This window comes from Venturia canescens, chromosome 1, assembly GCF_019457755.1.
Source record: "Venturia canescens isolate UGA chromosome 1, ASM1945775v1, whole genome shotgun sequence".
NCBI classification, from domain to species: domain Eukaryota; kingdom Metazoa; phylum Arthropoda; class Insecta; order Hymenoptera; family Ichneumonidae; genus Venturia; species Venturia canescens.
The window spans coordinates 14,012,242-14,039,793 of record NC_057421.1 but is presented as its reverse complement, the minus strand read 5'-3'; the positions used below and the strand labels follow the sequence as shown (position 1 = coordinate 14,039,793).

General features: G+C 39.6%; 2 protein-coding genes across 6 annotated transcripts in view; one reads left to right on the top strand and one right to left on the bottom strand.

The window, feature by feature from the left end:
• LOC122419210 (midnolin homolog) overlaps positions 1-18,779 on the top strand; it is a 35,084-nt gene extending 16,305 nt beyond the window's left edge. Inside the window, exons 2-6 of one of the 3 annotated variants that reach the window (XM_043433577.1) lie at positions 1,377-1,464; positions 5,716-5,730; positions 14,212-15,651; positions 16,432-16,744; positions 17,047-18,779. In XM_043433577.1, coding sequence (XP_043289512.1) covers positions 1,377-1,464; positions 5,716-5,730; positions 14,212-15,651; positions 16,432-16,744; positions 17,047-17,291 — 2,101 coding nt within the window. In that variant the 3' untranslated portion in view covers positions 17,292-18,779. The remainder of the gene's footprint in view (positions 1-1,376; positions 1,465-5,715; positions 5,731-14,211; positions 15,652-16,431; positions 16,745-17,046) is intronic. The other 2 variants (XM_043433591.1, XM_043433582.1) reach the window with 2 other exon arrangements.
• Positions 18,780-18,859: 80 nt separating this feature from the next.
• Positions 18,860-27,187, bottom strand: mib2 (mind bomb 2). Of its 3 annotated transcripts, none has more exons than XM_043433543.1 (10): positions 26,957-27,187; positions 26,006-26,472; positions 25,652-25,767; positions 24,703-25,301; positions 24,229-24,403; positions 23,830-24,115; positions 23,293-23,604; positions 22,635-22,998; positions 21,816-22,287; positions 18,860-21,546 (listed from the first exon to the last, which is right to left on the bottom strand). In XM_043433543.1, exons 2-10 carry the CDS (start codon positions 26,437-26,439, stop codon positions 21,218-21,220), a joined length of 3,087 nt encoding a protein of 1,028 aa, XP_043289478.1. In that variant the 5' UTR covers positions 26,440-26,472; positions 26,957-27,187; the 3' UTR covers positions 18,860-21,217. The 3 variants fall into 3 exon arrangements, with proteins under 3 accessions (XP_043289478.1, XP_043289488.1, XP_043289499.1); XM_043433553.1 differs by having other exon boundaries at positions 26,006-26,469; XM_043433564.1 differs by lacking the exon at positions 26,957-27,187 and adding an exon at positions 26,634-26,947.
• Between the last annotated feature and the right edge of the window lie 365 nt (positions 27,188-27,552).

Here is a 27,552-nt window from a genome sequence, read left to right as displayed (position 1 = left end):
GCTCTATATTAATTGTTCGTGAAAGCCGTTGACGAGGAATAAGAAAAAAATATTTATATCGCTTTTGTGTACGATTATCTGCGGGTTTTCTTCGTGACAAAACAACGTCAGCGATAAAACGTCGTTGCACGTGTCGTTTCGTGATCGAACGACCGATTAAAGCATTCGCTGCTGTGCTTGGAATGTGTATGAGAAACATCAGCGAATATCCAAACGCTCGAATTTTATTAACAAATTTTCAGGATTTCTATTAAATTTCACGGTAAAATCTCGATTACGGAAATAAAAACGTTGCGATCACCCTTTTTCTTTGAAAAGTTCACATTCTTCGTCCTTATTTTCCATAATTACAAAAACTGCTATTGCAGCAGTCTAAAAGCTGTTTTATTAAGGCTGCGGAGCGATTAAACAAATGTGAGGGTTTGAAGGCACCAAGTCGGGAAGAATCATGAGCAAACTCGCGGTGAAATGAGTTCTGTGCCAAGTTGTGGAAGCCTCTGGTAACCAAAGATGAAAAATCGTGTTTTTAAGGGGGTCACCCCGCGTGGCAGTCGGATTTTTGGAGTTTTTCGCAATTTTTTTGCAGCAATGAATAAAAACATAGACTTTTGAAATTGGACGGCTTTATTTATTGGCATTTCAATTCCATATGGTAAAATTTTTTAACTCTGATATCTCCGGTAGATTCGGTGTAAAACTAAAATTGCGAAACACAAAATTCCAATTGTCTAAAATCTTTCACAGCGCGAAAATCCTTCAATATTGAATATTTCTATATGAGTTTAGTTCAGGCGATAGCCACCGCTCCTCACACATCAAAACTCTCTTTGATTTTTCAATCTCAGACAAACCCCAGAATCGTGGATACCATGGAGAAACATATGGGGGTTCCTGTGGAGTAGTTTTACGCTTTTTGCTAAATGATATGCGTAACTCGTTCGCGTTTATTTCTTCTGTAGATTTTCGATGCCATTTTTTCAACGATGCTTATTAATTCGTATACGAGATTAAAAAAAACAAAAGGTTTAAATAATCGTTCCACTAATTTTATCACTGCCATTGAAAATTCTGGCAGCAGAAAAAAAGAAAAGTTTCGTGACATCTGAAAATGCATTCGTCGGTGTCGCTCTATTCGAAACCGTTCAATTAAAGCGTACGAATTGACTCTGTACATGTTTTTTTTGTCAGCCGCGTGCACTCCTTGGCGACTCCAGGCTCGTGGTGATCTCGTACTGCACTTGAAAGCATCGCATTTCACGGCATGACAAATTTACGCGCGCTCTTTCCTCCATGGAGAGCATGAAACTGAAAACACTCGAAATTTACATCACTGGAATTGATATATTGAGAAGTTTTGTTTTACTTTTCTGTTTTAGGCAGCTGCGCGACGGCACACTCAGGGAAAATCGTCTCGAAGATGGCAGCAAGCTCACTTTATTGCCCAGCGTGGAAGCTGGCCTCATGGTAAGCTATTAATCGTACTAATAAATAATAAATTCTTCTTTTTCACGAGCTGAAAAAATCGATGTGAATTTAGCGACAGTGGATCAAACGTAAAGCGGTCGAATGTTTAGTCGAGTTCGCTCCGATACTTTGTTCACGAGTCACGATTTTCAACGTTTTATGATTTAAGTGGACCAGAAATGCTGCTACAAATAAGAAAAAGTTGTGAAGATTTTCTCAAAAGTAAGATTAACTTTCGGGGAACTTGAAAAATACGCATTTCCCGAGTTCAAATGAATTTGAAAAGAAAAATAAAAAAATTCGTCCCATTAGAACGAAATAAGTCGGTTTCGAGCAGCTGTCGTGTCTCTTGATTAAATGGCTTTGCAATTTTATGAATATTGGCTCGATCGAGTGGCACGAGTTGTTAAAAAAAATTGAAATCATTCGGCGGAAATCGCTGCGTTCATTCCCACGCAAAAGACCTCAGAATTCATTTTCAAAGTTAGTATTTAAATTCTTAAGGGCTATGAACTGTGTAAACGTTGGAATTTCGGGTGTTTTTTGTTCCTTTTATAAATAAACATTGGTTGGATGGATTTACATAAAGTCTTGTAAACTTCTTCAACGTACTCAAAAGTACTGAAAAAATTTTAAAAAATTTTTTAATTGTATATTTTTGTACAACGGTCTGTTGAAAATGGCAGCGATTTGATTCAAATTGCATTTATTGCATTCTTTCTTTTATTAATAATTTTCTACTGGGAAATCTACAAAAATTGTGATTTTTTTCTTAAAATGGTCGCCATTTGTTTTTCTAAACAATATTTTGAAAATCTCTACGTCACGCGATAGCTAATAGCATATATTTTAAGAATCTTTTCGGTTTTTTGTCCTGAGATGTTCCATGTTTGAGATTTGCTGTCAACGCCGATTCGAGGGCGCCAACAACCAATTTTTATTTATAAAAAAAAATCATAAAACACTTAAAATTCCAACGTTTACACTGCTCATAACCCTTAAAGGAAATTCACAAAAATGGAGACTGACGTGATGATGCATTGTTGAAGAAAACTTGAAAAAGTTGAATAACGCAGCGTCGTCAGGTCATCCGGTTTCTCGGTCGCCGTATCCACTTAACGTTTCGAGCTCAGCCTATACCGTTTGTCATATCCAAGTACATGTAGTTCTATTCGCAGTACAAAACTCTGTAAAAGCGCACGTTACATATATAGGATAGCACCGGCGTTGCTCGCCTTGTCCTCGTTGCTCGTTCCACGGTATACTCGTCCCACAGCGACCTGATCCTAGCCATTTTGAAAAATAGTTGAATACAAAATTCTCTATGAAATCGAATTGTTGAAAGGCCTTCATTCAGTATCATGCGCTCCGAGGTTGCTTTTCTCATTTTATTTTGTCTTTTGGCATTGAAAAATTCGGTATTGGAAAAAACGCAATTAAATAAAACGTTGGGCTGTGGAACTGTGGAATTTCGACGTCATAATATGATCGTTTTGTAATACGAATTTAGAAAAATTATAATAACTATAATCATCGTGATTGTATTTTATTGATTTTTATAGAGATCGTTTAAAAAAATGAAAAAACAAAGAAATAAAAAAAAAATGAAATATTTACAAAATTTCGCTCTTCGAATACTTCGGTAACAGAGGATTTCTATTGTGACGCTGAAGTTTGCAGCGTGGGAGTCGAACGAAATGATTTTAAAAAACCCTCCAACAATTTCAGTAATTCTTCAATTCTAATAAAATAAAACATCGTTGGTTTACAAATGTTATTTTCATTAATTTCGTTGGACTCCAGCGTTGTAAACTTGAGCGTCGTTTTCTATAAATTCCTTGGTGAATAAAATAATTGAATGGAGATGCAACATTCGATAAAATAAAAATTAGCAGAATTTTTAATCCACGTGTATTTCGAGTGCGACAACACTAATCCATGAAATTTCATTTCCTTACTAAAGAATGATCCTGTTCAGATGCCAAGTTTCAAAAAGAACGAGAGAGTAAAAAAAAGCCTGATAAAATCGTCATCAAAGATTCTCCACTTCTGACTCCTTTAGCGCACCGCATTCCTTTTTCGCGCTCGTCTTTTTGTCGTCTCCGGTTACGATGACACAGAGAACGGGCGAGCAAGAGGACGTTTAAGGAAGACGCGATCACGGCTATGCGTTTACTTATCGTAGCCTTGGACGCATCAATATCTGTGAATAATGCAACGAAAGAGCGTCGATATGCTTCTTTGTGAGGGGTAACAGTCAAAAACGTGAACGGCCTTTGGAGAATTTAATGTTTTTTTAACCACTTCGAATCGAAGCATTTCCCCCGCTTGTTTATGGGGAAACTTTGACCTTTTCTATCTCGAATCGCTTTCATGCCCGAGCTCTAATTCCGTGAGGGTAATAATTTTCAAGAAATGAAAAAAAAAAAGAAAAAAAGAAAAGTACTCGAATTTGGAGATTCAGAGATTTTTGACCTTCCACGAGGCACGACGAACGAGCCATAAAATTAATTTAGTGGAAGGACCTAATGGCAGTTCGTACGCGCGTCGATCTAATATTCGATAAATATGAATTGAGGAACGATCCGTTCAACTCGAATGTTCTCGCGTCACCGCGGTTGCTGCCCAAAACGAGAGAGGCACACATCGAGGGGGACGAAAACTCTTCGCGTGTGACGGACTCGTTACGGTCACATGGGAAATCTCCAGGCGTGTCTATGGGTCTTCCCCAGGTCCCCATCCGCATTCACGTTCATAGATCACCGTGTATATGTACGCGCACACTCGCGCGTCTCTCTATGATCCTGACTGCAAAATACAATTCGTGCAAATTTGGTCCTGAGCTTATCCGCGGAGGAATATGGAATTATTTTCATCGCCGACGTGCAACGAAAGCAATCGAGGCTCATGAAACTTCGACATTTTTTCTCAATTCAATTAGTTGCCACTGACTTACGAGAAAAATATACTATTTTACATTCTTTTATTATCCCTTTTTATCAACATTTTCTACAAAGTTTTGATCCCAAGAAGCAAAGACTGGCATTTTCCATTTCCTTGAAAATTCGACGAGGACACTTCGCTCGTCGTCGACGCAGAGGTCCATGAGAATGGAAAATTAACGCAATTCGAAAAAAAATTTAAAGAAATTCCTGACTATTGAACTAAGTATACCGGACGATATCGGAAAACGAAGAAAATCGCATTGAACTTAAATTTGTGTTTTCATCGTCGTTCAATCGTACAAATGTTCATGTCTCATGCCTGCGTGTACATTCCGCGTCGATTATTCATTGTACGCGATTCTTTAAAGTAATTCATGCACGAAACGATTTTCTTAAGAAAGTCTTGAAAGTTTGACAGACTTTAAATGGGTAGTCGACTGACACACATCAAATTTTAATGAGTTCTTCTTATTGGTTATTGAAATATGAAAAAAAAAAAAAAAATACACAGGGTTATAGGGACTATGCGTAAAAAATCGTTTACCTTTCTATATAACGAATGAAGGCTTCTTACGAAGTTTATGAAAAGCGTACACAATAACAATGAATAACATACCGAAGGTCTGGAAAAAATTCGAGACGATTGTCTTAATAATAATAAAGATATATTACCTTAAAGATTGAACGAAATTGATAACGAGCCCTCGTATAACTTCACATTTGTTTATTTCGGCATTTTGTTTCTTCTTGGCTTGGGCCATTCCTATCATAGCTTTCTGTCTTTTTATTCATACTTTTTTCTTGATCCATTTGCCTTTGTGTTTACTCTTTGGGTTCTCTAACGCGATTTTAAACATAAAAAGCTACAGTATTTTCGTCAGTGACGAATGAAATTTCGGATTGAGTCAGTGATGGGGATCCCCGATTAATTAATGGCTTGTAATTACAATCGCCAAAAGATGAGTTGAAAAAATGTATTTACAATTTCGAATTAATAACTCTGACATGGATTTAAAGTGATTATATATCTTTGATTAGGAAGTGAAAATCGATCCAACTTAGACACCCATAAAATACAATGCTTCGGGCATGATCTACGTTAAAATATGTAAGAGTGGAAACTTCGTGATTTTATGAAATGTCAATAATTTTCAAGAGGTTTGTTAGAATATTAGTTTCTTTCGTCCAAAAAGTGAACTTGTGTCTCAAAAGATGTTTTTTTTTGTTTTTCATGTCACGTCTGTCTGTGGGTTCATTGGTTGCATATAAATATCGAATTTCATCTCGATGCCTTGACAACTGAAAGAGCTGTCATCTTATGGTAAGAGTAAATGACGAAATAATAAGAGTTTCAATAGTATTTTGAGGATAACGTTGTTTGGTGTATTTGCAAAACGTAATTTAATCTCTTTAAAAAAAAAAGAAAAAACAAAGTTTATTTTTTTTTCATTATATTCGGTTTGAATTTGTTTGGAATTGATTTAACTTCGTTAAGCATGGAATTGGAAGTGTGTGAGTTATTTTGACGGGGCCTGTACAGGCATCGTACCGTTGAGGTGTATCGTTTAGGTCAACTGCGGGCGCCCTGGCTACGTTGCGGCTCTCCCCGATGCACACCGGGACCCGAAATTCAGTCTTCTCTGTCTTTGTCTCACGATCTCTCTCGGAGATACGTGTGTATGTATATTTCGCTCTAGCAACGTTGCCACCCCTCGCTACTACACTATAGCTTCGATGGCTCTGCTCCACGGCGAGGTCCTTATCGCTTGCACAGCACCGGCGGACCAAGCAACGGACCGGGGCGGCGGCACAACGTGCCATTGCTGCTGCTGCTGCTGCTGCTGCCGCTGCTGTTAGCCTCTCATGAGCTCGCTCTCCGTTTCTCTCTGAATTTACGCCTGTTCGAGCGTTCGCTTGGCCTGCTCAGCTATTGATTGTCAGAGGAGCGACAGCGGAGTGAGAGTACGAGATGAGAAGAGAAGGGGAGAGACGTAGACAGAATGAGCTTGGTCAACGTTGCTCGTCGTTGTAATTTCGTCTCTCTTTCTCTCGCGCTCTCTCAGACTTGCCTGTTCCCTCATATTCCCGCAGCCATCCGTGATCAATTTTAAAACATGCACAAGGGCGAGGGCGAGCTAACGAGACACTTTTGCTAAGCGAAAATATATTCTGAAACGAGCAATCGAAATTAGTAACAGTGAAAAAGCGAGTTACTTGATACAGCAAATCGTGGCTGAGGCTTTACCAATCGAAAACACACGCGCTCTGTCTCCACTTTGAATTGCTCGTACCCGTTGCCACCTACGCTTCTTCAATATTCATTGTTTACGATGCTGAAGTTTGCTTTATTCAGATGCATCGAATTTTTAACGCTTCAATATATTCGTAGTATCGTATTTCAAGTTTTTCTCATTGAGATTCATAGAAATTTTTAAAATACGTTCCGTGAGCTTAACGCTAACTCGATCATAATAAAAGTAAATAAAATTCTTTTGGTATTCACAAAACGAGTTGATGCCAAGTATCTCGCGTTCTAACGATGCTACGTCCGGTCTAGTTGCTGACTTTTTAAATTCATATTTTCACAATAATTTTCTTGGAGAATAATTGAGCACGAGTGTCCCTCGAAGTTGGCTCGATTTTCTCGCCCCCTTTCAACACCCCTATGGAAATAATTCGTACTCTCGAAAAAATGTTCGGTGCACAGGGGCCAGAGACGTTGTCGAAAGGGGAGAGGAGAGTGCCCGACGCTTTGGGCATTGCCGGATGGGGCTCTTCGGGGTGAATGACCGGGGACTCATCCACCGTTTACATTTGCTTTTTCTCGACATTCCACCGGGCATGTTGTCACACGTGTGGAATTAGATTTAGGGGGAAAGGCACAAAAGCATTAGAACGGGATTACAACGATTCTTCGTAGACTTGGAAGAATTAGCCACGATTAGTATGATCGTAACTTCGACTTTACTGCACACCATTTTCGAGTTATTTTCTACGAGGATAGTACGACAGAAAAAATAGAATGTTGCTTGTCAGTACTTCAACGATGGCTCTCATTCGTCGATGCTTAAAGTAGTTCATGCACGAAACGATTTTCTTAAGAAAGCTTGAAATTTATACAGAGTTTAAACGGTTTGTCGACTGACACGCATATCAAATTTTAAACGGTTCGTCTTATTGGTTATTGAGATACACGTGTTGAAATATGAACAAAGGTCTGGGAAAAATTCGAGACGATTAATAATAATAAAGATATATCACGTTAAAGATTGAACGGAATTGGTAATGAGCACTCGTAACCTCACATTTGCTTATTTCGGCATTTTGTTTTTTCTTGGCTTGGGCCGTTTGTCTTTTTATTAACACTTTTTTCTTGATTCATTTCTCTTTGTGTTTTCTCTTTGCGCTCTCTGAAGCGATTTTTAACATAAAAAACTATAGTACTTTAGCCAGGAACGTATGAAACTTGGGCTTCAGTCAGTGATGGATTCCCGATTAATTAATAGCTTTTAATTTAAATCGCCAAAAAATAAGTTGAAAAAATGTATTTACAATGTCGAATTAATAACTCTGACATTAATTTAGAGTGATAATATCCTTAATTGGGAAGTAAAAATCGACCCGAATTAGACACCCATAAAATGCGATCATACGGGCATGATCGACCTTAAAAAGCTCTGCTCTGTTATGTTTCATTTCCCAAGCACGTGACTCGACCTTTCGATCTTATTTACTTCATTTCTTCGATTTGAAGTGCCCGAAAAATCGTTGCATGTCCCATCTCAAAGATTAAACTTCCCACAGTTCTCTTTCATCTTCAAGATCGACGTCGCGGGCTCGACGTTGACGATGAGTTCGTCCGGCGCCACGCCCCCGCAATCTCTCACTCGCTCTTCCCTCTCCCGATCAACAAACAACCACGATGAAAAGTAATGAAATTTATACCGAGAGAGAAAGAGCGAGAGAAATACGTCGCGTTACGCTGTTGTGGCGCGAAGATAAACTAATTAAAAAGCAAGCGCCGGCGCGCGAAAGCGATACCAACAGAACGTTACAGTGTCCCAATGTAATTAAATTTATCATTATTTTCTTCATAAATTTGTTTTTACACTCGTTTTCACACAAAACTAAATGTACCGTTAAAAGAACAATTTAATGTTTCATTGTTCGATGGCGATCCGGAATAAAATGTCGTTAAAACCCAACATCTTCCAGCTGTCGTGTTTCCTCAATAATGTTTCGAGTTGAATGAAAAAGAAACACATTTCTAGTATTTACTATTTCCCTTCAAGAATATGGGATACGAGCCAAGGAGATAAACGTTCGAAATTTTTGTTTTTTCATAAACTTCTGGCAGTTTGAGAATTTACGAATGAATCGATGCGATATGAAAACCCCCTCTCTTATCGCGTTTTCTTCCATCAAGATTACTTCGAACCCCGCCCTCATTTCCTCGTAAAGAACCAGAATTCATTAATTTTCTCAGTTTTTTACAACTTCCAGTAGATACACGTTATGCGACTTTGTCGAACGTACAGAAATAACGAAAAGAAGTGGTTAAAAAACTCGAGGGACGCAGGCTCAAGGGGAAATGAAGGGACACAACGGTACATAAAATGAAAACGCCCTACAGCTGTTGCCCTCCGGTAAATACGAATAAACATTTTCACCGGCTCACCCGCACGAAGCATCCACAATAATCTTCTCATTTTTCGCTGTATTTTCCAAGCTTTCTGTTTCTCTCGAATACCTTAACAAAAACAGGATTGTACTTGTCACCGGGCACGGTCAAAAAACCACTAAAACATATTTCAAACATTATCAGTTTTCTTCGCGATGTTGCTCAAAATGTGGAGCAGTTCTATGGTTCTACACGGTTGTCATTCTATTCCAGAGCTTCGTAAAGTGATTCGATGTTTTTATACGAAATTAGAACGAAAAACATCTTCGACGTTGGGAATATGAAAAATTTTGGGATTTTCGAACGTTTTCGAGTTCCTAAAAGCGTCAGTATTTTCTTCTGTTCATTTTATCAATGAATCTGATTAAGGGGTACAGAAATTATTCAAATCAATTGATGAATTGATCAATGATGAAGTTCAATCGCAATAATTACTCGATTCCCAGATGACTAAGCGTTAAGGGGGGATCCTGGTTTGGGTTTGGGATCCTGAAAAGTCGAAAAAGTCGATTGTTGTTTTCGAGAATGTTTTTGGATAGACGGAAATAACTCAACAAAGTTAACTTTTCGGTGTAGTTTCAAGGATATTTTAAGAGTACAAAAACATTGTTTTCATGTGAGAAATACGAATTTGTGCATGGTTTATGCGCAAAGTCTCTCAACCGCGTACAATGTGGAGATCGTAAATATCGTCTGCAACAAAAATTCCAAATTTTTCGTTCCATTTTCGTATTCCACACGAACCTATAAAAACCCGAAAAAATTGCGAAATTCAAGATTTTTAGCGAGTTTGAAAATAAAAACGTTTCTAAAGAAGAGGAATATCACTTCAACGCGCTGTAAACACGGAATTTCGCAATATTTTCGTGTTTTTATAGGTTCACATGGAAGCAAAATATGTGAAAATGGAAAAAACTTGGAATTTTTGTTGCAGACAATAATTACGATCTCCTCCACATCGTACGCAGCTGAGAAACTTCGACGATCAGACTTTGCGCATGAACCATCTACAAATTCGTATTTCTCACATTAAAAGAATGTTTTTATTCTCTTAAAATATCCTTGAAACTATACACCGAAAAGTCCGCTATATTGAGTTATTTCCTAAAAACATTCCCGTAAAGAATAGATTTTTTTGACTTTATAAAACAGGATCCCCCGTTAAAAGCCAAAAGAAAAATGATGAAAAAATGGTTTATGAATTCGTTATCAATACTGGTGTTATAATGATCCGCGCGGAGTCAGCGTGTGTCCAGCCCGTTGGAAGTAACTCGAGCCGCCACGAGTAGCGCTATTTCACGTTCATCCCGCGAGAGCGAACCGTCCGCTGTACAATACGACGGTCCACCCCCCTATTTCGAGAGATTCGAGATACGTCTGTCTCCGTCGGATGCTGCGATCCCTCGTCTCGCCAGGGACTAGTCGATGCCGGTGGATGAGAGAGCCGCCGGGTATCGAGCTCTCCATAATTCTCGTCTCGTAGAAATATGCCCCCTCGTGCCCCGCGCTCCCCCGGCCCCGTCGTGGGCTTGCGGCCCCTCGCGCACCATCCCGTCTTCCTGTGAGCGCCGGCGACGGTGTTTTAAGGATGTTTAGCATAATACAGTGCTTTTCAAAAGTCATTGTCGTCGAACTTCTAAAAAGTTGCCAAATTTTCGTGCGCTCACGGAATTTTATAAAACGGATTTGACACTCGATTTTTATGGAGTCAACAGGGAACTCGTCGCCACTCGTTCGCGATCAAAGTCATTCGACACCTTTCAAATTCTTCGAATTCGAGTTTTCTCGCAGTTATTGGCAGATTCAGAGATCGTTTTCGTCCGTCCTCGCGACTTTGGGGGGGCGTTGATCCCTTGAATTTTTCGTTTTCACGATTACGAAGATCAGCCGATTTCATTTCTCGGAGCTTTAACGATCTCCACACGTGCGAAATTCAGTATCTCAAAAGCTCTAGTCATCGGTCCTCTGTTATTGCGTACAAACCGAGACTTTGTGACACGAATATTTCTGTATGAATTTCAAATAGATAGCCATCCGTGTGAAGCGAAATCGAAGGAAGGACAAAATTCACTTTCAGCTCATCCACGAAAATCATTTTTTAACCGTCATTTTCCCGAAAAATCCGTCGTCTTTGAAATCTTAAATTCGAAAAGAAATTTTTGAAAACGTGCCACGAAATTCGAATGAAAAACGGCAAACTACGATTTCAACGATTACACGGTTCACCGATTACTCACACGGCAAAGAGAAAAGAAACGAAAAGCGAAGGCGATCGTAGTTTTCGAATGGGACTGTAGGATGCGAGCATATCCTTAAATCACAGCGAGGAGCGCCGAATCTGCCAGCACAACATTGCTCTGTTTCGTTACCCGTAGATGCTCTCAGTCTCCGTCTTCTTTTCCGTTCGCAATCATTCGAAATATATGTACGTTCGCGCTCTCCCTCTCTCGGCGTCTCTCTCAGGGCTCCACGCGCGCTTCGCCTCTCTTTTTCTCTCACTGCTTTGCCGCAGCCGCATTTTTCCCTTTTCCTCGCGTACCCGCGCTCATGTTTCAGCTTGCGATCAATCTTACCGGAGATCCCGTCATCCCGCTCCCTTTACCGAGGACTTTAACACGCTTTCTCACTTGCTAAGCCGCTGCACGGACGTGTAAATATGGGGCGTAGGCTGTAATGACGCGTGGTGTTTAAAGATAATCGATGAATCGTCGCTAAAGCACGAAAGAAAAATCACATTCCGTGGATTCGATGTGACACGGAGCGTCGATTGTACTTCGTGCTTCGCAACTTATCACGAACGAATGACGCGAATTCTGCACCGATATTACACTCCGTTCGTCGACTCTCCAGCGACTTTAGCGTCTTTTAACTTTTCATTAAAACTTTCTCTCACTCGCGCCTGTTTCGCCGGTGCTTAAATCCATTCCAATTCGAACTCGAAATAAAAGAGACTCGATGCATTTTTTCGCGGACGCCAACATGGCGACGATTATCGTTTCTTTTATGGCGCTCGTTGCGTCAGCTACGCCTTCGGTTTGTTTATCATTTATCATCGTTATTATTAGACCACGAGCGAAATCAGTCGCCTCCGTATGGACTCGGTCTATCCTGATTTTATGAATCGAATCAGAGAAAGTATTTTTTTCATATTTATTCTTCCCGCAGCACTCGTACGATTCGCCTGCAACCTTCGGCCATTTTGATACGCGCTCGGAGCTCGGCTCCGTCTCTCAGACGCCTCCTTCCGCCTGCGCTCATTATCGGCCCGTTCTTCGACGCCTCCTCCACAGATTTATCATCCTCCGTAAATTCAACGTAATTGACAAATAATCTGGCACTTTTTTGATAATTTGTGAATTCAGCTCAAAAAAATGGCTCGCGGTCGGACCGAAGACGATCGCCGACGGTCGTGCGAGTCGATGCCGCGTTTCGGAAGTTTGCAGTTTCCAGACCGAGCCCGTGTGCCGTTTGAGCGACTCCGGTTACACGGCACGGGTCCGTGGGAATCGCAAACTTTCGTAACAATCGTGAACCCGGAACTTGGAGCTAGAAATAATTAGTTCGAATGGAATTGTTGAAATCGTGCCCTCGATTCTGGGTGAAAAAATCCCTTCGATTTTCTCAATCCAACTTTGATTCTTGCTGTTGTACGTTCAGTCGAAAATTTTGGACTTGTAAGTTTGCCAGAGTCCGAGAGAGAAAGTCACAGCGGTGACGAGAGTGCTGACCAAAGCTGAAGACTTTTCAGGGCCTCCGAAGGAAGTCCGTTAGGTGTTTCGAGAGTGAGTGATACGCGCGGGGGCACGCGCCCGTGCTTCACACAAACTCGACGTACAAAACTATACGAGAGAAAAAAAAGAGAGAGAGAAACCAGGGATGCCCGGGCGATGTAGGCGAGGGCAACACAGAGGAGCTTCGCGATGCCCCGCAACGAGGTTTCCTCCTCCTATACGCTGCAGGTCTTCTCCCGACTCACCGATCTCTCTTAGTATGGGCTCATCGATTAGCATCATCTTTTGGCTCAAATGTTTCATTGCGGGTTTCGTCGTTCTTCGTTTCCCCTCGTCCTCACGCTCTTCGCGTTTCCTTCTTGTATAAAAAAGAAACTTTTTTTTCAGCGACTCCACCGATTCGCTATTTTTTCTCGTCCCTTTTACCATATCAATTTTCGTTCTGGAGTTCCCCGCTGAATTAGCGCTCATTTTCGGTACAGATCACTCCCGAAAGACTTGAATAACGAATTCGTGCGAATTTCGTTTGAGGTCGAATTTTCTGGCTTCGAGGTTGAGCCTCGTCCAAGAATCGATGCTTCACAGGTTTCCTTCAACCTTTTTGACCGTTTCCTGCAACGCGTAACGCATCTCGCTTGCGACCCTTGTGGTCTTTCACTTTTATATTCGAGGAAAATATATCGTCTCCGAAAAGTGTTGAATTTTCGAGTATTTCGAAACATTGGTAAAAAAACAACGTGTTATTGAATAAATTGAGGTGATTTGAAGCACGCACGCCTTCGAGTCTAAGATAAACAGTGTAGAGAAACTGATAACAGAAACGTGAAACTATGTGAGAAAGTTTAAAGATGAAAAAAAAGGTTACAGATAAGAGATAAGAGAAAAATGTGGAATAGAAATGATGCAAACGATGGAATACAAAGCAAAAACATGTTCTGAAACCAAAACTGCGGACGAACCTGCTGATTTGATATTTGAAACGAACGTGACATTTCATTACTGAATGCATTGAAGCGAATTCCAATTAGCGTAAACATAAACAAAGATAACAAAATAGAGATGCGATACAAGGTCAATTTACATATCGAAGAATCGTGCCATTGATCACATTATCGGTATCAAGGTTTTGCCCCAATTAATTTAAATTTTCGTCAATTTCGTCGAATCGTAATTATCGAATAGAACTACGACTCTAAATAACGATTGAAATGATGATGAAGTTTGCAGTTTTTCATGTTATTGAATTCTTTTGTTTTTTTTTCAATGTTGAAAATACAGATATTGAAAGTTAAAAAATTTGGCTGGTTTCATGTAAACGGGAATATTTTTAATGATATTCGTATCAGATTTCTTTGAAAGTAAAACTTATTTTTGTTTTTTGTTTTTCCAGGGCCAAAGACCGGAACAGAGTGTGATGCAGGCACTGGAAAGCCTGAACGATTCACAAGTGAACGATTTTCTGTCGGGTAAAGCACCATTAAATTTGACAATGAGAGTGGGCGACCAATTGGTGCTTATCCAGTTACAATTGTCGACGGTGACGCCAGCATCGCCGTCAGGTTCGTCAAACGGGAGCGGGGTTTCATCATCGTGCGTTCCGGTTGCATCAGCGAGTGTCGATGGGATTGGATTGAGTTCTCAAAGTTTATCGACGAGCAACAGTAACAACTCGTCACCAACGAGTGCGGGAGGATTAGGAGCGACGATGTCCTCGGGTTGTCAATCCTCGAATTTGGGAACGACGAATTCAACGATGTCCACAAACGCCTCGATGACGTCGCCGACGTCATCCTCCACCTCGTCGACGACGATACGCTCCATTTCGCCGTTAAGATCTGCCATAATCGCGGCAAGGGCTGCACGGAGATCGTCCTTGATGAGCACCCTGGCCTCGCTTTTACAAGCTGCAGCAGGCTGTAACAGCAACACTGGATCTGGTACAAGCAACTCGACGAGTCTGACTACCGCTACAACGACGACGAATTCGGTCGAACGGAGCAACAATTCCCCACCAAATTCACCAAATTCTTATAATCCTGTTACGAGTTTTTCTCGTTTGTCACGTCCACCTTTTTATCGACCATTTGGTACGCAGAACTCGTCGGGTGCACCTTCGTCGGCCTCACCAACGTCGTCCTCATCGACCTCGACGTCTTCTTCCTCCACTTCCTCCTCATCATCAGTGTCCTCGGCTTTGTCACCGCCGAGCTTTTCTACATCGTCCACTCCATCATCGACTTCTTCGCCTCCTCCTTCGGGAAACCCCCTTCTGAGCAGTAGCACATCGAGGGTCAATTATCGGAAACTCTCTGGTATCCCATACGTATTCCACCGGCAACATCACCGCCATCACTACCATCATCATCACCACCATCATCATTCCCGTAGCAAACATCTTTCCGGCTCGAATTCTTCGTCCTCCTCACCCGCAAGCTGCGAGACCCTCCAACCTCAGGATTCCTCTTCCTTGATCGCTGGCCAATCCCAAATTTTTGACGAACCCATGGAAACCAGCACCAGTTTACCTGGAACACCGCAGAAAAAGAGCGTCTGCAATCATCACCACCATCACCACCATCACCATCACAATCATTCACAGCAACAGACCTCTGGCGCATCGACGACGAACCATCACCAGGACTCACAAAGATGCCCCGATTCGCCCACGAGTCCTCACTGTCCGAATGCCTCCAACATTGGCCTTGGTAACTCGAGCAAAGTATCCGCGACCCTCGATACCAGAGCACTCGCCGAAGCTTCACGAAATCTCACCCAGAAACTCAAACAGCTTTCGTCTGAGGTACTCACCTCACGGGTCGACCTAGCCGAGGTATACATTTACCGAAGCCAGCTCTCCTGTGTCATTACTTTTATAATTATCATTGAAAAATTTACTTCTAAAATGATGAATGTCTACAAGATTCTGAAATATTTCATTTTAAACTTTCAATTTTTCAAGTTCTTGTTTCTACATTTCTCCAAGTTTTTGGTTTGATATAATTTTCTTCAAAACTTTGTTTTACATTGTACACAGCTTTTTATGAAAATTCTAGCAAAATCAAGAAATTTCCACATCATTTTTGACATTATACGAAGAGTTTTCGTTGCGTTCCCATGAAGAGTTTTTTGAGGTTCATTGAAAAAAGAGCAACAAAATATGGACAGTGCATTATCAATCCAACCTTGATGTGCAAGCGATAACGTTCTCAGATTTTTTCACAAAAAACAAGATACGATATTCAATGTCATATGACAATGAATGAATTCGAAGAAATCAAAGAAATTTTTGCAATCCAATAACGTCGTTACAGTCCGCCGAGTCGAAATTTTGGATTAAGGCAAAAATCTTAACAGACATTTTGTCAACAACGATTACATTTTCAAAAAATAATTGAAAGACATGAAAAAATAAATGAAAGACTTGACACCAATTATTTGATCCAAATCCTGAATGTAGCCTTAAAAAGGAAGAGAAAAACGTAGAAAAAAAGGAAGAAAAACATACGAGTTTTGGGCATTCATTATTTTTGCAGATAAATTTTCAGTATTTACCATTATTTGAATTTATCAACACTTTACTAATAATTTGACCATTTTGACTGCTTAATAGGAGCTTGCGAGACGCAGACAAGGAGCAATCATCGAGAGCATGCACCACCACGGTAAAGGTGTTTACTCGGGCACTTTTAGTGGAACTTTAAATCCCGCACTCCAAGATCGTCATGGACGACCAAAACGTGATATAGGCACTATCATTCATATTCTCAATGATTTGCTCTGCGCCACCCCGGCCGCTACGGCGGGTCCTTACAGACATCATCACAGACACATCAGCGGGCGTCTTCAAAGCTCGTCCAATATTGCCGGGACGTCCGATCCGTCTACGTCGATCGGCGCTGGTACAACGGGAGCCTTTCACGATGGTACGGATCCTCAATTTAATACGCATAACGGAAAAGGCACTTATTTTCATTGCGAATCACCATTTAAAATTCATCCAGAAAGGTTGTGTCGTATCTTAAAATTTTTACGAGCATGGAAGCATTCCGTAGCAAATATAAATCTTCATGTTTCAAAGTTTGACAATGTTTCGAAAAAGATCATCTTGGACACTCTCATAAAGTTGATTTCGTCAAGTCCGTTGTAAGCGTCTCGGTGACGAGGCGTTGAAGAAACTAAAGTCAACCATGCTAACCTACTTTTTTGTTTGACTCGGTTATCGCAGAGGAGTTATCGAAGGAGAACGAAGCAACAAAGGGCAAAATGCGAAAGCTTCGTTTGGTAATGGAACAGCGACGAGCAAAGAAGAAAGCTCGGCGTCAGTGGGCAGCGGTGACTCGTAACCCTGGTATGAATCACGACCCGAATACGTCGACCTCAGGATCGGCGAGTGGGCCAAGCGGCAATGCGAGCGAGTCACAGAACGAGCCGGAGCTGCAGCCTTGCAGTCCAGAACCTGTCGTAGCTTGAAATATTTTCACACTGAACGGCACCGGGGAACCGATTTTTTTGTATTACTAGCATCGTGAAAAACATTCGATTCGTAACGAAAAAGATAAAAAAAAAAAAAAAACAAGCAAAATAAAAAACAGATGGAAAAAAATAAAAAAAAGCAAAGTAAAGCGCCACGTGGCCGGATCAAGATCGATCTAGCAGACAATAATTGATATTCATCGATTAATTTATGTGGCTGTATAGCTTTTCCTCGTGAAAAACACGATTCGACGAAGTGGTCTTGCCGCAATGACCGAGTTGAACGAGCGCGCGTGTTGTTGGGGTCCTCGATGTGTTAATATTGTTAGAAGTGATCGTCCGGCAAAACTCGTTAATCAAGAAGATCGATCCAAATTAGTTAGTCGTTCTGTTTTTCTGTAATTTTTTCGTTTTGTTTCATAGATAAGTAATTAATAATTCATTAATATTAAAATGAGAAAGCGCGAAAGATATAAACGCGTGTATCAATGTGCAATGATTTGTGCCCCTTGCCTGTACGACATCACCACCCTTTGCCTGACAAAATGATTCGTCCGTCGAATTGTTTCTTGTTGATTTTTCACTTTCTTTCCGCCAGGACTCCAATCATACGTATGTTCATGGGCTCGTTATTTTAAAAGTTAAATCTCTGTGTAAATGAGAATTGGGAGTATAAGAAACAAATAACCGCGTTAGAAATTACGCGAAAAAAATAAAAACAAAAATAATTGCACATGTGCATGTGTGATCTTGGAACAAGTTTCAATACTAGCTAAGAGGACCAGAAGTCACACACGTTGTCGTGTACCACAGGTAGATTATCAACTTCCGCAATCGGAAATGTAAATTTAATTTTACTTTTAGAAAGGATAAATGAATGAAGTGTGTAGAGAAATACGAGTGAATACTTATGGATAAAAACCAATTGAAACAAACAAGAGAAAATTATTCTGGCATATCACGTGCGAGACTTTGGACGTTCAGAGACAGGAATTCTCCGTCGCAATTTTCAGTCGCGCCGTGAGCTTTCTTGCGATTGATCTTTTGTTCATTTTTTTTTTACGCATAAACGTTCGTCGTTCGAAATCAGGGGAAAATATAAGCAGAGTGGAAACCCCATGGCCTTTCCGTTGGTTTGTTCATGGTTTGGAAAAAAAAACATTCAATACGATTGGAGAGAAAGAAAACGAAATGATGATGCATACATGCGTTGGGTGATCCTAGTAGATAGACTCTAGACGAATATAATGCATGGCCTCGACGCCGAAAATTCGTTAAGATTTAATAGGCACCATATTGGAATCCTCGTACCACCCTATAGTGTAACTGCTTTAGGTTATTTAGAAAAATTATTATTACTATTGTCATTATTATTAGTATTAACAATTACTACAGTTTTTTCAAACTGGCTCAATATTGTATCATACGATTATCGAACCTATCGAGTACCAAAATAAATAAATAAGATTGCTTGCCAAGTCAAAATCTGTGTTTCAATTTTCTATCCTTTTCCTGTATTTCCTAAAGATCGGTAATCCAACGAAAGAATAAAGGAACGATTCGTCTACGTGGAAATTGTTTTTATTTCATTTAATTTCTATAATGACGTATAATTGTAAAAACTTATCGACGTTACAAATTTCTTCTACAACGGTTGTTTTTTCTCTCCCTTGTCTCCTAACTTGTTGAATTTGAAGAAAACATTCAATTCTAACTGTAACGCATCATTCTTGTGATCCTGAGAACTTCAAGAATTTGAATGCTCAATTACACTCGTAGTAGTACAAATGGCCAAAAAAATTGGCAAACATTAGGATAAAAAATGCTCTTTTCCCTCTCGTTTACTTTGATCGAATTTCATCACGTCATGTGTGACGTAACAGTAGTTGAACGAATTGATACACTTATTGCGGATTTTAAATTTTATTGAAAAATTTTGAGGTTTTTCGAGAATCGTAAGATAAAAAGTTTTGCTGCACCCTCGTAATATACTTTCGATTTTTTAATGCCAATCAATTATACTTTAAGCAAAAGTTGTAAAAATTTGATCAACCACTGTCACATTTGATCTCAAATTCTTAAATACATTTACGTTTTTATTTGTTGATTTCTTTTTTTTCCCTATTAATCGTTTATTCAATTCAGTCAATCGATTGCGTACCCTGAACCAAAGCGTAGCACCGAGATTCGTGGAATACGTAATAACAAGAGATTTAATAGAATTTTCGGTTACGCACTTGGTCACGTCCGAGTGTTGCGAGCGAAAATGGACCACGAAAACAAGTGGTTCTGTCTCATTCGTTAAGGACTCGATAAAATAATTGTAATAATAATAATACATTTATTTGATAGTATACTTTATATGCGATGAATACAAATAAACGAGATTTCTCATGCAAAAGAAGAAAACACGATGAATCGTGAGATGAGACTTTAGAGATGATTGAAGGAAAGAAAAACCTAAAATATTTCGCGATCGTACGAGGAACACTTAGAATTTTGCGATTAAACATCGCGAACGAACGAAGCGAAAATCGAAGATTTTAGTTATGCGTTAAAAAATCTCTGGAATTATATAAAACGCGTGCATAAAATGATGTAATATGTGTATGTATAAGTATACATATGGGACAATCCACACTAATTCGACTTGCGTTTGACCCTTAAGAATGTGTTATTTAAAAAAAAATGGAAGAAAGCTCTTAAACAATTGTGAGAATCTTCTATCGTTGTTTGTCGCTGGTAATAAAGAATTTCCCAAATAATATCAAGCACGCATATGGCTTTGAACGCTTAGAAGAAATGAAAACGAAAAGAAAAAAAATGAAATATTGAACAGTATACAGATATGAGCGATAACAGATGAGCCATGCGCGTGTGTGTGCGACTGCGTGTGCCACGAACCTGATTAATATTATATGAGATATTATGCATCAGTAATAGGAAAGCGACAGACGAAAATTTCAAACGGTTTTGGAACTTTTTCTCAGATTTTTTCGCTCAGAAGGCAGCCCGTGCCCACTTTAGCCGTACCCTCAAAATGTTTCATGTAAAAAATGTGATATTCGTGATTTTTTTCTGATTTCTAAATTGGGATTTGGATTTCTTTTTTCAAAATATCATCAAGTAAAATCGTTCTAAAAAATTTTGAAAAATTTTTTGAGTGCTACTTAAAGGTACCACATGCTACAAAAACTTGCTTATAAAATTGAAGAGTTGAAGGGTCTAATCGAAGTAGTCAGCGTGGAATGCCCCATGTGTATTTAAATATCTCTATGTACAATTGATAAAAAATACACGTAGAGTAGTATTCAACGCGATACGACGGAAGCGGTAGCGGTTCAGTAGAAAGAGAATAAAATATAAGAGAAGAAACGTTAGCAGCGATTAACAAGGTCCTATTAATCGCCTTATGGCACGTTTACTGTACATACAATGATTCGGGACTTAAACCGTGGTATCGATCACACTGGTCAGTTGGCTTAAGGGGAATTTAAAATGTAATTGTGATGATGCGTGAACACACGCATATCACATTGTGTTTCCTATACAGTACTGTAAAATTGTAAATGTAAAATCGTATTATCGGATTTTCTCTGTTTTGGCAGTTCTGAGTATAGTTGTAAATGTATATCGATTTATTCCCAAAGGGGAACTTTTGATGTTTGTATCATTCGAAAGAAAAATTCTTTGAATGATTTTTTTGCAAATCAATGAATTTTCAATATTTATACGAATTTGATCTGGGGCTTTATAACGGGAGCGAAATGAAATTTTCGCTGAATTTAGTTTCGTAGATTCTGCGAAAAAATGTAAACTTCAAATATTTCCCGTGTGCAATGGAATGGCGAAGAAAAGTTTTCAGTTCCCATTCCTTCTCCAACAGTTTTCCAACGCAATTTTTTTCTTTTTTCCTCTGTGTTTTAGTAAAGATTGATTTTTTTGGTAATGGTTTTTCGACACATGTGACACGTTTTCAATGGAGCTGCACAATAATCGCATGCACCGTGACCACAAAGGAATGCCACGTTACGTCTTCGTTCCATGCATATACTGCACATATTTGCCTCCTCCAAATCGGCTATTCTTGTCTCGAGATACCGCAATCTCTCCAAGTCTTTGTCCTTGTCTCTCTCACGTTCACGTTCTATTCTTTCCATACTTTTTGTCGTCTCGCCGTCTTCCAAACCATCCTCCGTCGTTGGACTCTCTACGCCGCTCAGACACGTTGCTTCACCCGTCGGATTGGTACCTGAAATGACGATAAATTTCTTTATTTTTCTCCAATATTACAAACTAACAAACAAACTGTCGATACGTCTAGGAATTGAACACATTAATTTATTATTTTCAAAGAGCATTGATTATGTCAGCGCGGTTCGAATAATTTCTTCCCTGGAGATAGATTTTCTAAGACTACACAACTTTTTTGATTGCGGTGGACTTACGTAATCTCTGTGACTGCATTTAAACGATCATTACATTTTTTTCTACTTCTTTGAAAAGTGAACAAAAATTTACCGGTTAAAAGTTGAGGTTCGGTTCTGCCGGAACACTGACAAATATTGCGAATCGGGACTAGACTACCGCTCGGATCATCGCTTGTTCCATCGATCAGTCTCATCAGCGAGCCCTCACAAACTCGACATGAATCTTCATCCGCAGAGTTCCTTGGGGTCTCCCCCGAATCATCTTCAGCATTCGGCGTCTCCTCGATCGTCACAGCTTCGATCTGATTGTTTGGCGTTTCAGTAGTGTTTACTGGTGGCTCTGTTGAAAGTCCCAATGCGTTGTTTCGTCTGCTTCGGTTGCGAAATGATCGTATAAGCTCACTAATTCCGGGTGTCTGCTGCTCCGGTGGCAAGAGATTCAACGGTGTTTTCCCCTTGGAATTCACATGTTCGAGGAGAAGACCGCTCGTGTCGATGCTTACCAGGTAACACGCAAGTGCCAATTCCGTCGGCGCATTTTGTCTTGACAATTCTTGCCAAATCTGCCGAAATGAATCATACAAATTGAACAAGAGATAGACAAAATATTGAAAAAGAGTAATGAATAATCTTTCAACTATTCATAAGTTTTTCAATGTCTATTAACAATCAAAATCTTTTCCAAAATTTAAGGTATCGGTTTCTCATTAATCTTTTTTCACGACGAAAAAAACTGTTCAATTATATCTCAATGCTATTTTCTTATCATAGGTTGAATTTTCAAAGGGTTGTGTGTTATGATGAAAAATAAAGAATTGAGTAGCCTATTGAAGAATCGTTACGGACAAAAAGTTTAACCTAACGAACTTTTGATGAAAAAATATGAATAGTTTGTAAAAATACTCCATACAGCGTAAATCATCGTTGTTTCCTTGTTGCCATCGGGTATTGGAACAGTTGCAGGTTGATGGCGACTTTTTCCGATCGCTATGTGTAAAACCGTATCACCTTCCTCATCTGTACTCGATATGTCGGCTTTGTGTTTCAGCAACAATTCAACGAGGCTCCAGTGACCCTGGGAAACGGCAAGATGAAGAGGGGTTTGACGTCGATTGTTTCGCAAATCAACACGAGCTCCGCCACCACTTTCCGAAAGCAAAAGTGCCGAAACTTCGCAGTGTCCATTCAGAGCGGCTAAATGCAATGCCGCGAAGCCATCTTCCTTTTTAACGTCGACGAGATGTCGACATCGCGTTAGTAACCGTTCCGTTGCACTGCAAATAATTACCATAAATTTTGATCAGCATTCAGAAATAATTTGATTACATTTCATCAAAATTTTCTCAAAAAAATGGACAATTAACCGACAAATAATTGAAAAGTTGCGATCTCTCTCTCTCTCTCTCTCACTTCCTCTCCCCGATGATGCAATTTTGTTGGTTAAGCGCAATATATGAATTTTTTGCTAATTACAAAAGTCCAAGTTCTTCGATTACAAATCATTAATAAGTGTATAAAAATATCAAATTCTTATGTTTCCTCGTTCAAGTTATATGAATTCGACCTACTGAGCATTTCCTTTAAGAGCGGCGTGATGCAAAACATTAAAGCCACGTTTGTTGCGTAACGTAAAGTTGACTCTCTCACAAGCGCATAGAGCGTCTATTATGTCAAGCGCATCCTTGCCAATAGCATCGTGAAGAGCCGTATCGCCATAAGAATCCTGAAGATTTACGTCGCAGCCGTGACGCAATAGAACACGAACGCAACCGGAATGTTGCTTATTAACGGCAACGTGAAGTGCGCTGCAACGACCGTTGTTAACCGCATCGATCGGTGCACCACGAGACAGTAAAAGTTCCATCACTTCCGGTTCATTTCTACACATATTTCAAAACGTTACTTATGAACGATAAAACCACATTTTTAGTCTTAACATTCGGTGAAATATATCCAATTATAAAAAAATCAAAGTTAAACAATTTTTTTTTTCACATCATTCTGAAAAAATTCAAATGAAAAACTGTTTTCACATATTTTCATAAAAATTCAACTTCATGATGAATACATAACGATTTCATTATGCATAACGAAGGAAAACGTACCCGAACGCTGCATAATGAAGCGGAGGATCGCCGTCTTCATCGACAGCCCTTAAGGACGCTCCACCATCCAGTAACATCACGCAAAGTTCACGATGCCCTTGATGGGCTGCAACTTGTAGACAAGTTTTTTTTCCACCACACAGACCGCTGGGCCTTGCGTCTACGTTTCCGGAATATTTTCGGAGGTATTCACGAAGTGCTGAGACTCTGGCTTCCCCTCTCGCCGTATCTCTCATCAGCTTTTCCATTTCTCGGGCAGCACGTTCGAATGGGAATGAGGAACCAGCTGAAAAACACGAATTCATGCACGCCTTTTTTAGCAAATGAACGGGATTTATACAATTTTGGTTTTTCTTGTACAAAATTTTAAAATTTGTCTATAACTTTCGTCCAATTTACCTGACGGATTTCCACGACCTGCTTCGCTCGTTGCATTGGATGTATTGCCCGATTCACTGCTCGAAGCGATACGTGTAACGCTCAATGGATTAAATGTCCACGTGTGACCGTCTAGGGTAACTCGCAAATCACCGTCAGGATAAATCTTGATTACTTTACCCGTTTTTCCAAGAGCCTTGAATGTAAATTGAATAAATTATCAAAAAATGCTTTTCGAAGAAACAAGAAACTATTTCATCTCAGCTTCATGTTTTGTTTCATCCCAACAACGTACCATGCGATGGATTTCATCGACACATGTCAAAAAGAGTTGAAATAAAAAATAATAATCAAAATACCAAGCATTTATAGTAATTGAAGATATCAATGAAGTTTGCCCGTTGTATACCATGGAATAAAAAAAATCAAGAGCTGTTCTTCATCTTCTATTGTTAATAATCTCAATTGTAAAACGAGTGCACCCATTCCACATACGCTTTTCATAACATCGGTCCATTCTCCGTGTCCTTGCTGATAATTCTTAACAGCGACAGCATCGGTTTTGACGCTGACGAGATCTCCGAGAGCGAAAGTTTCTTTGCTCGTAACTTTGGTCAAAGCGCGGGGATGAAAAGTCCAGCGATTGTTGCAGCCCTCGTACTGTACTCTTATGTCGCCTTTGTCCGTGATGCGATGTACAGTTCCAACTTTTCCGATATACTCCACCATTCGTGGATTCCAGCCACCGTGACCTGCTTGCATTTCCTTCAGTGTTTCCACATCGAGCATCACTTTGACCTTGTCACGTACATTGAAAGTCAAATGACAAGGACTCGATGATGTACTCGTTGCGTTTGCAGACTGAATGGATGCACCACTCTCCGACGATACTGTCATCACCGGCTGACCCAAAATCGGTAAATGCTCCTTGTAATATGTTCCGGCCGTGGCTTCCTCGATGTAACAAAGATCCACGCAACCTTTGTAACCCAAACGATACACGTTCGTACTTCCCGACGACCATGTTACCGTCGCTACTGATCGACTGCTCTCGTTGTCCCAACCACGAATATCCATCACTCTGCCAGTTTTCACTAAATATTCAAAGTTGAGTCAGTACATAATTTTTCCTCATTTTTTCTTACAGCTATGAGCATGAATTACATTCGAGGTGGTACTTAGTTTGTATTACATTCATACGTTTCTAAGTTATGAACATTCAACGTTTGAAATATTAACTCCTAGCTCGTGCTTCATTTTCAAATTCTTTAACAGATAACATCGAGTCATTATCCTTGATAAGATATTAAAAATTCTCCAAAATGTCTTTTGCAATTGACTCAACAATTTAATATTTTTTAAATTTTCCTTATAAGCATTTTAAGTCCTGAATAAAGATTTTCCAACATTCCATTTAATCCAGAACCAAATTAAAATATATTACCGGGTCCTCCATCTTGATTGCCCCATTCCCAATCAGGGCCTCTCACGACTTTAGCTCCAATAAATATTCCCTTAAGAGGGATTTTCGTACATCCTTCTCGTGCTGTTAATTGCACACTGAAAGGAAACAAAATTGTATATGAATAAATTCCAAAGAACATAGATCAACTCTTGACAATGGCAATATTGAAGATATTTGGAAAAAACATTTTCCTTTTTTCCAAAATATGTAAATGATTGAAAAACTGTTGGACCATTTATCAAGTGGAAAAAAAAACAAATCAAATTGTCCCCTTTCAAATTTAAACTGCCACAATGCCAAATTCTAATTTGAATAAATGAAAAATTATTATACCCGACAGCGTTGGGAGTCTGGAACCTTTGAAAAGTATGTGACAAATTGTGAACATCGCTCATGTAACACTGAGTACAAAGATCATAGTCGAAGCACTGAGCACATTTCCATCTGATGCCAACAATGCCGTGTTTCTTGCACCCATTGCAGACAATGTTGTTGTGTTGGACGCCGGCTGTGGCGTTGTCAAACACCAAAAGATCATAGTAACCCTGATAGCCTATTCTGTAGTTACTACGAGATCCATGATCCCACTGTACTATAACAGTCTTGTCAGGAGTTTTGTCAGTCGGGTTGGAAGCGCTAGCTCCATTGGTAAATGGAGGCGGAGGTTTGCCAATTTCTACAACAGTGCCAGCATGGCCTTCTCCACCATCTTGATCGCTCCATTTCCAGTCATAACCACGTACTACCCTCAAACCTACCTCGAGCATTTCAAGTGGACGGTAATCTGAAAGTTTCTCCTACTGGAAATACAAATTTCTTTTTTTTTATCCAACACTTTTTGGCAATTTTTTCCAAGTTTCTTAAGACTTAAGCAAAAGCGACAAAAACTATTAGAATCTACAGATATATTAGCACCATTTTTGCCAAATAAAATCTCTTATTAAAAGCAAAAAAATCTTACATGCTTGAAACCTGAATTATCCGTCACGCACATGATTTCAAATGACAAGTCACGTACAACGTTACAGGAAAGAGACAAAACGAGAATATTCGGTTAGGAAAAAACGGTAATTTATTTACAGACTTCTCCTAATCTTGATGATCATTGCTAGTGCGATATAAATCATGTAACATTAAGGAGCGAATAGAAAACGATAAAGACGCGTACACGCACACACGAGCACTTGAGCAGCTTGATACACAGTGGTTTCGATGATATATTTCGTTTTGTATTTGGAAAAAAAAAATCAAGAAAAAACAGGAAAAAGCTTGAGATTTACAAACCTCGAACAATCGGACGAAAATAAGTCCGTCCTAGCAGTCACGAAAACATTATGACAAATAAAATATATTCTCCAGGGTTTGCACGTAGGTGGCTATTATTTCGGTACTGTGACAGAAATAACTTAGTCGATTGCCGTGCGATAGCTGCTCGGACGAGTAAGAGCGCCGTCGTCCGTCGCCATTATACTTAACACTTAACCACCCTCCTCCCATCCACCCAACCAACCATCAACCAACCCAAACCCCCATGTCCCCCATGTACATATGCAGCAGAGAACATAGTTTATATGGAACCTATGAAACGAACAGAGTTTTTAGCATAGAAAAATGAGTTTCACTTTTCGACTATAGAGTACGCGGCGATTCATCGATTTATCGCACGCATTTCGTCGTCATTCGATGTTTGTTATATGTGAAAAATTGAACTGAGTTTAAGTTGCGACAGAGAAAACGACTACATTCATATACGAAAAAGACATTTTTTTTTTTGAAAAAAAGTTTTCCAAATCTTTTCTGGTTATCTGCTGTTGTCAAATGGATAACAAATGCTACGTGTATAATAAAGGCAGATTGGAGTATAGTTTTCAAATTTCGGC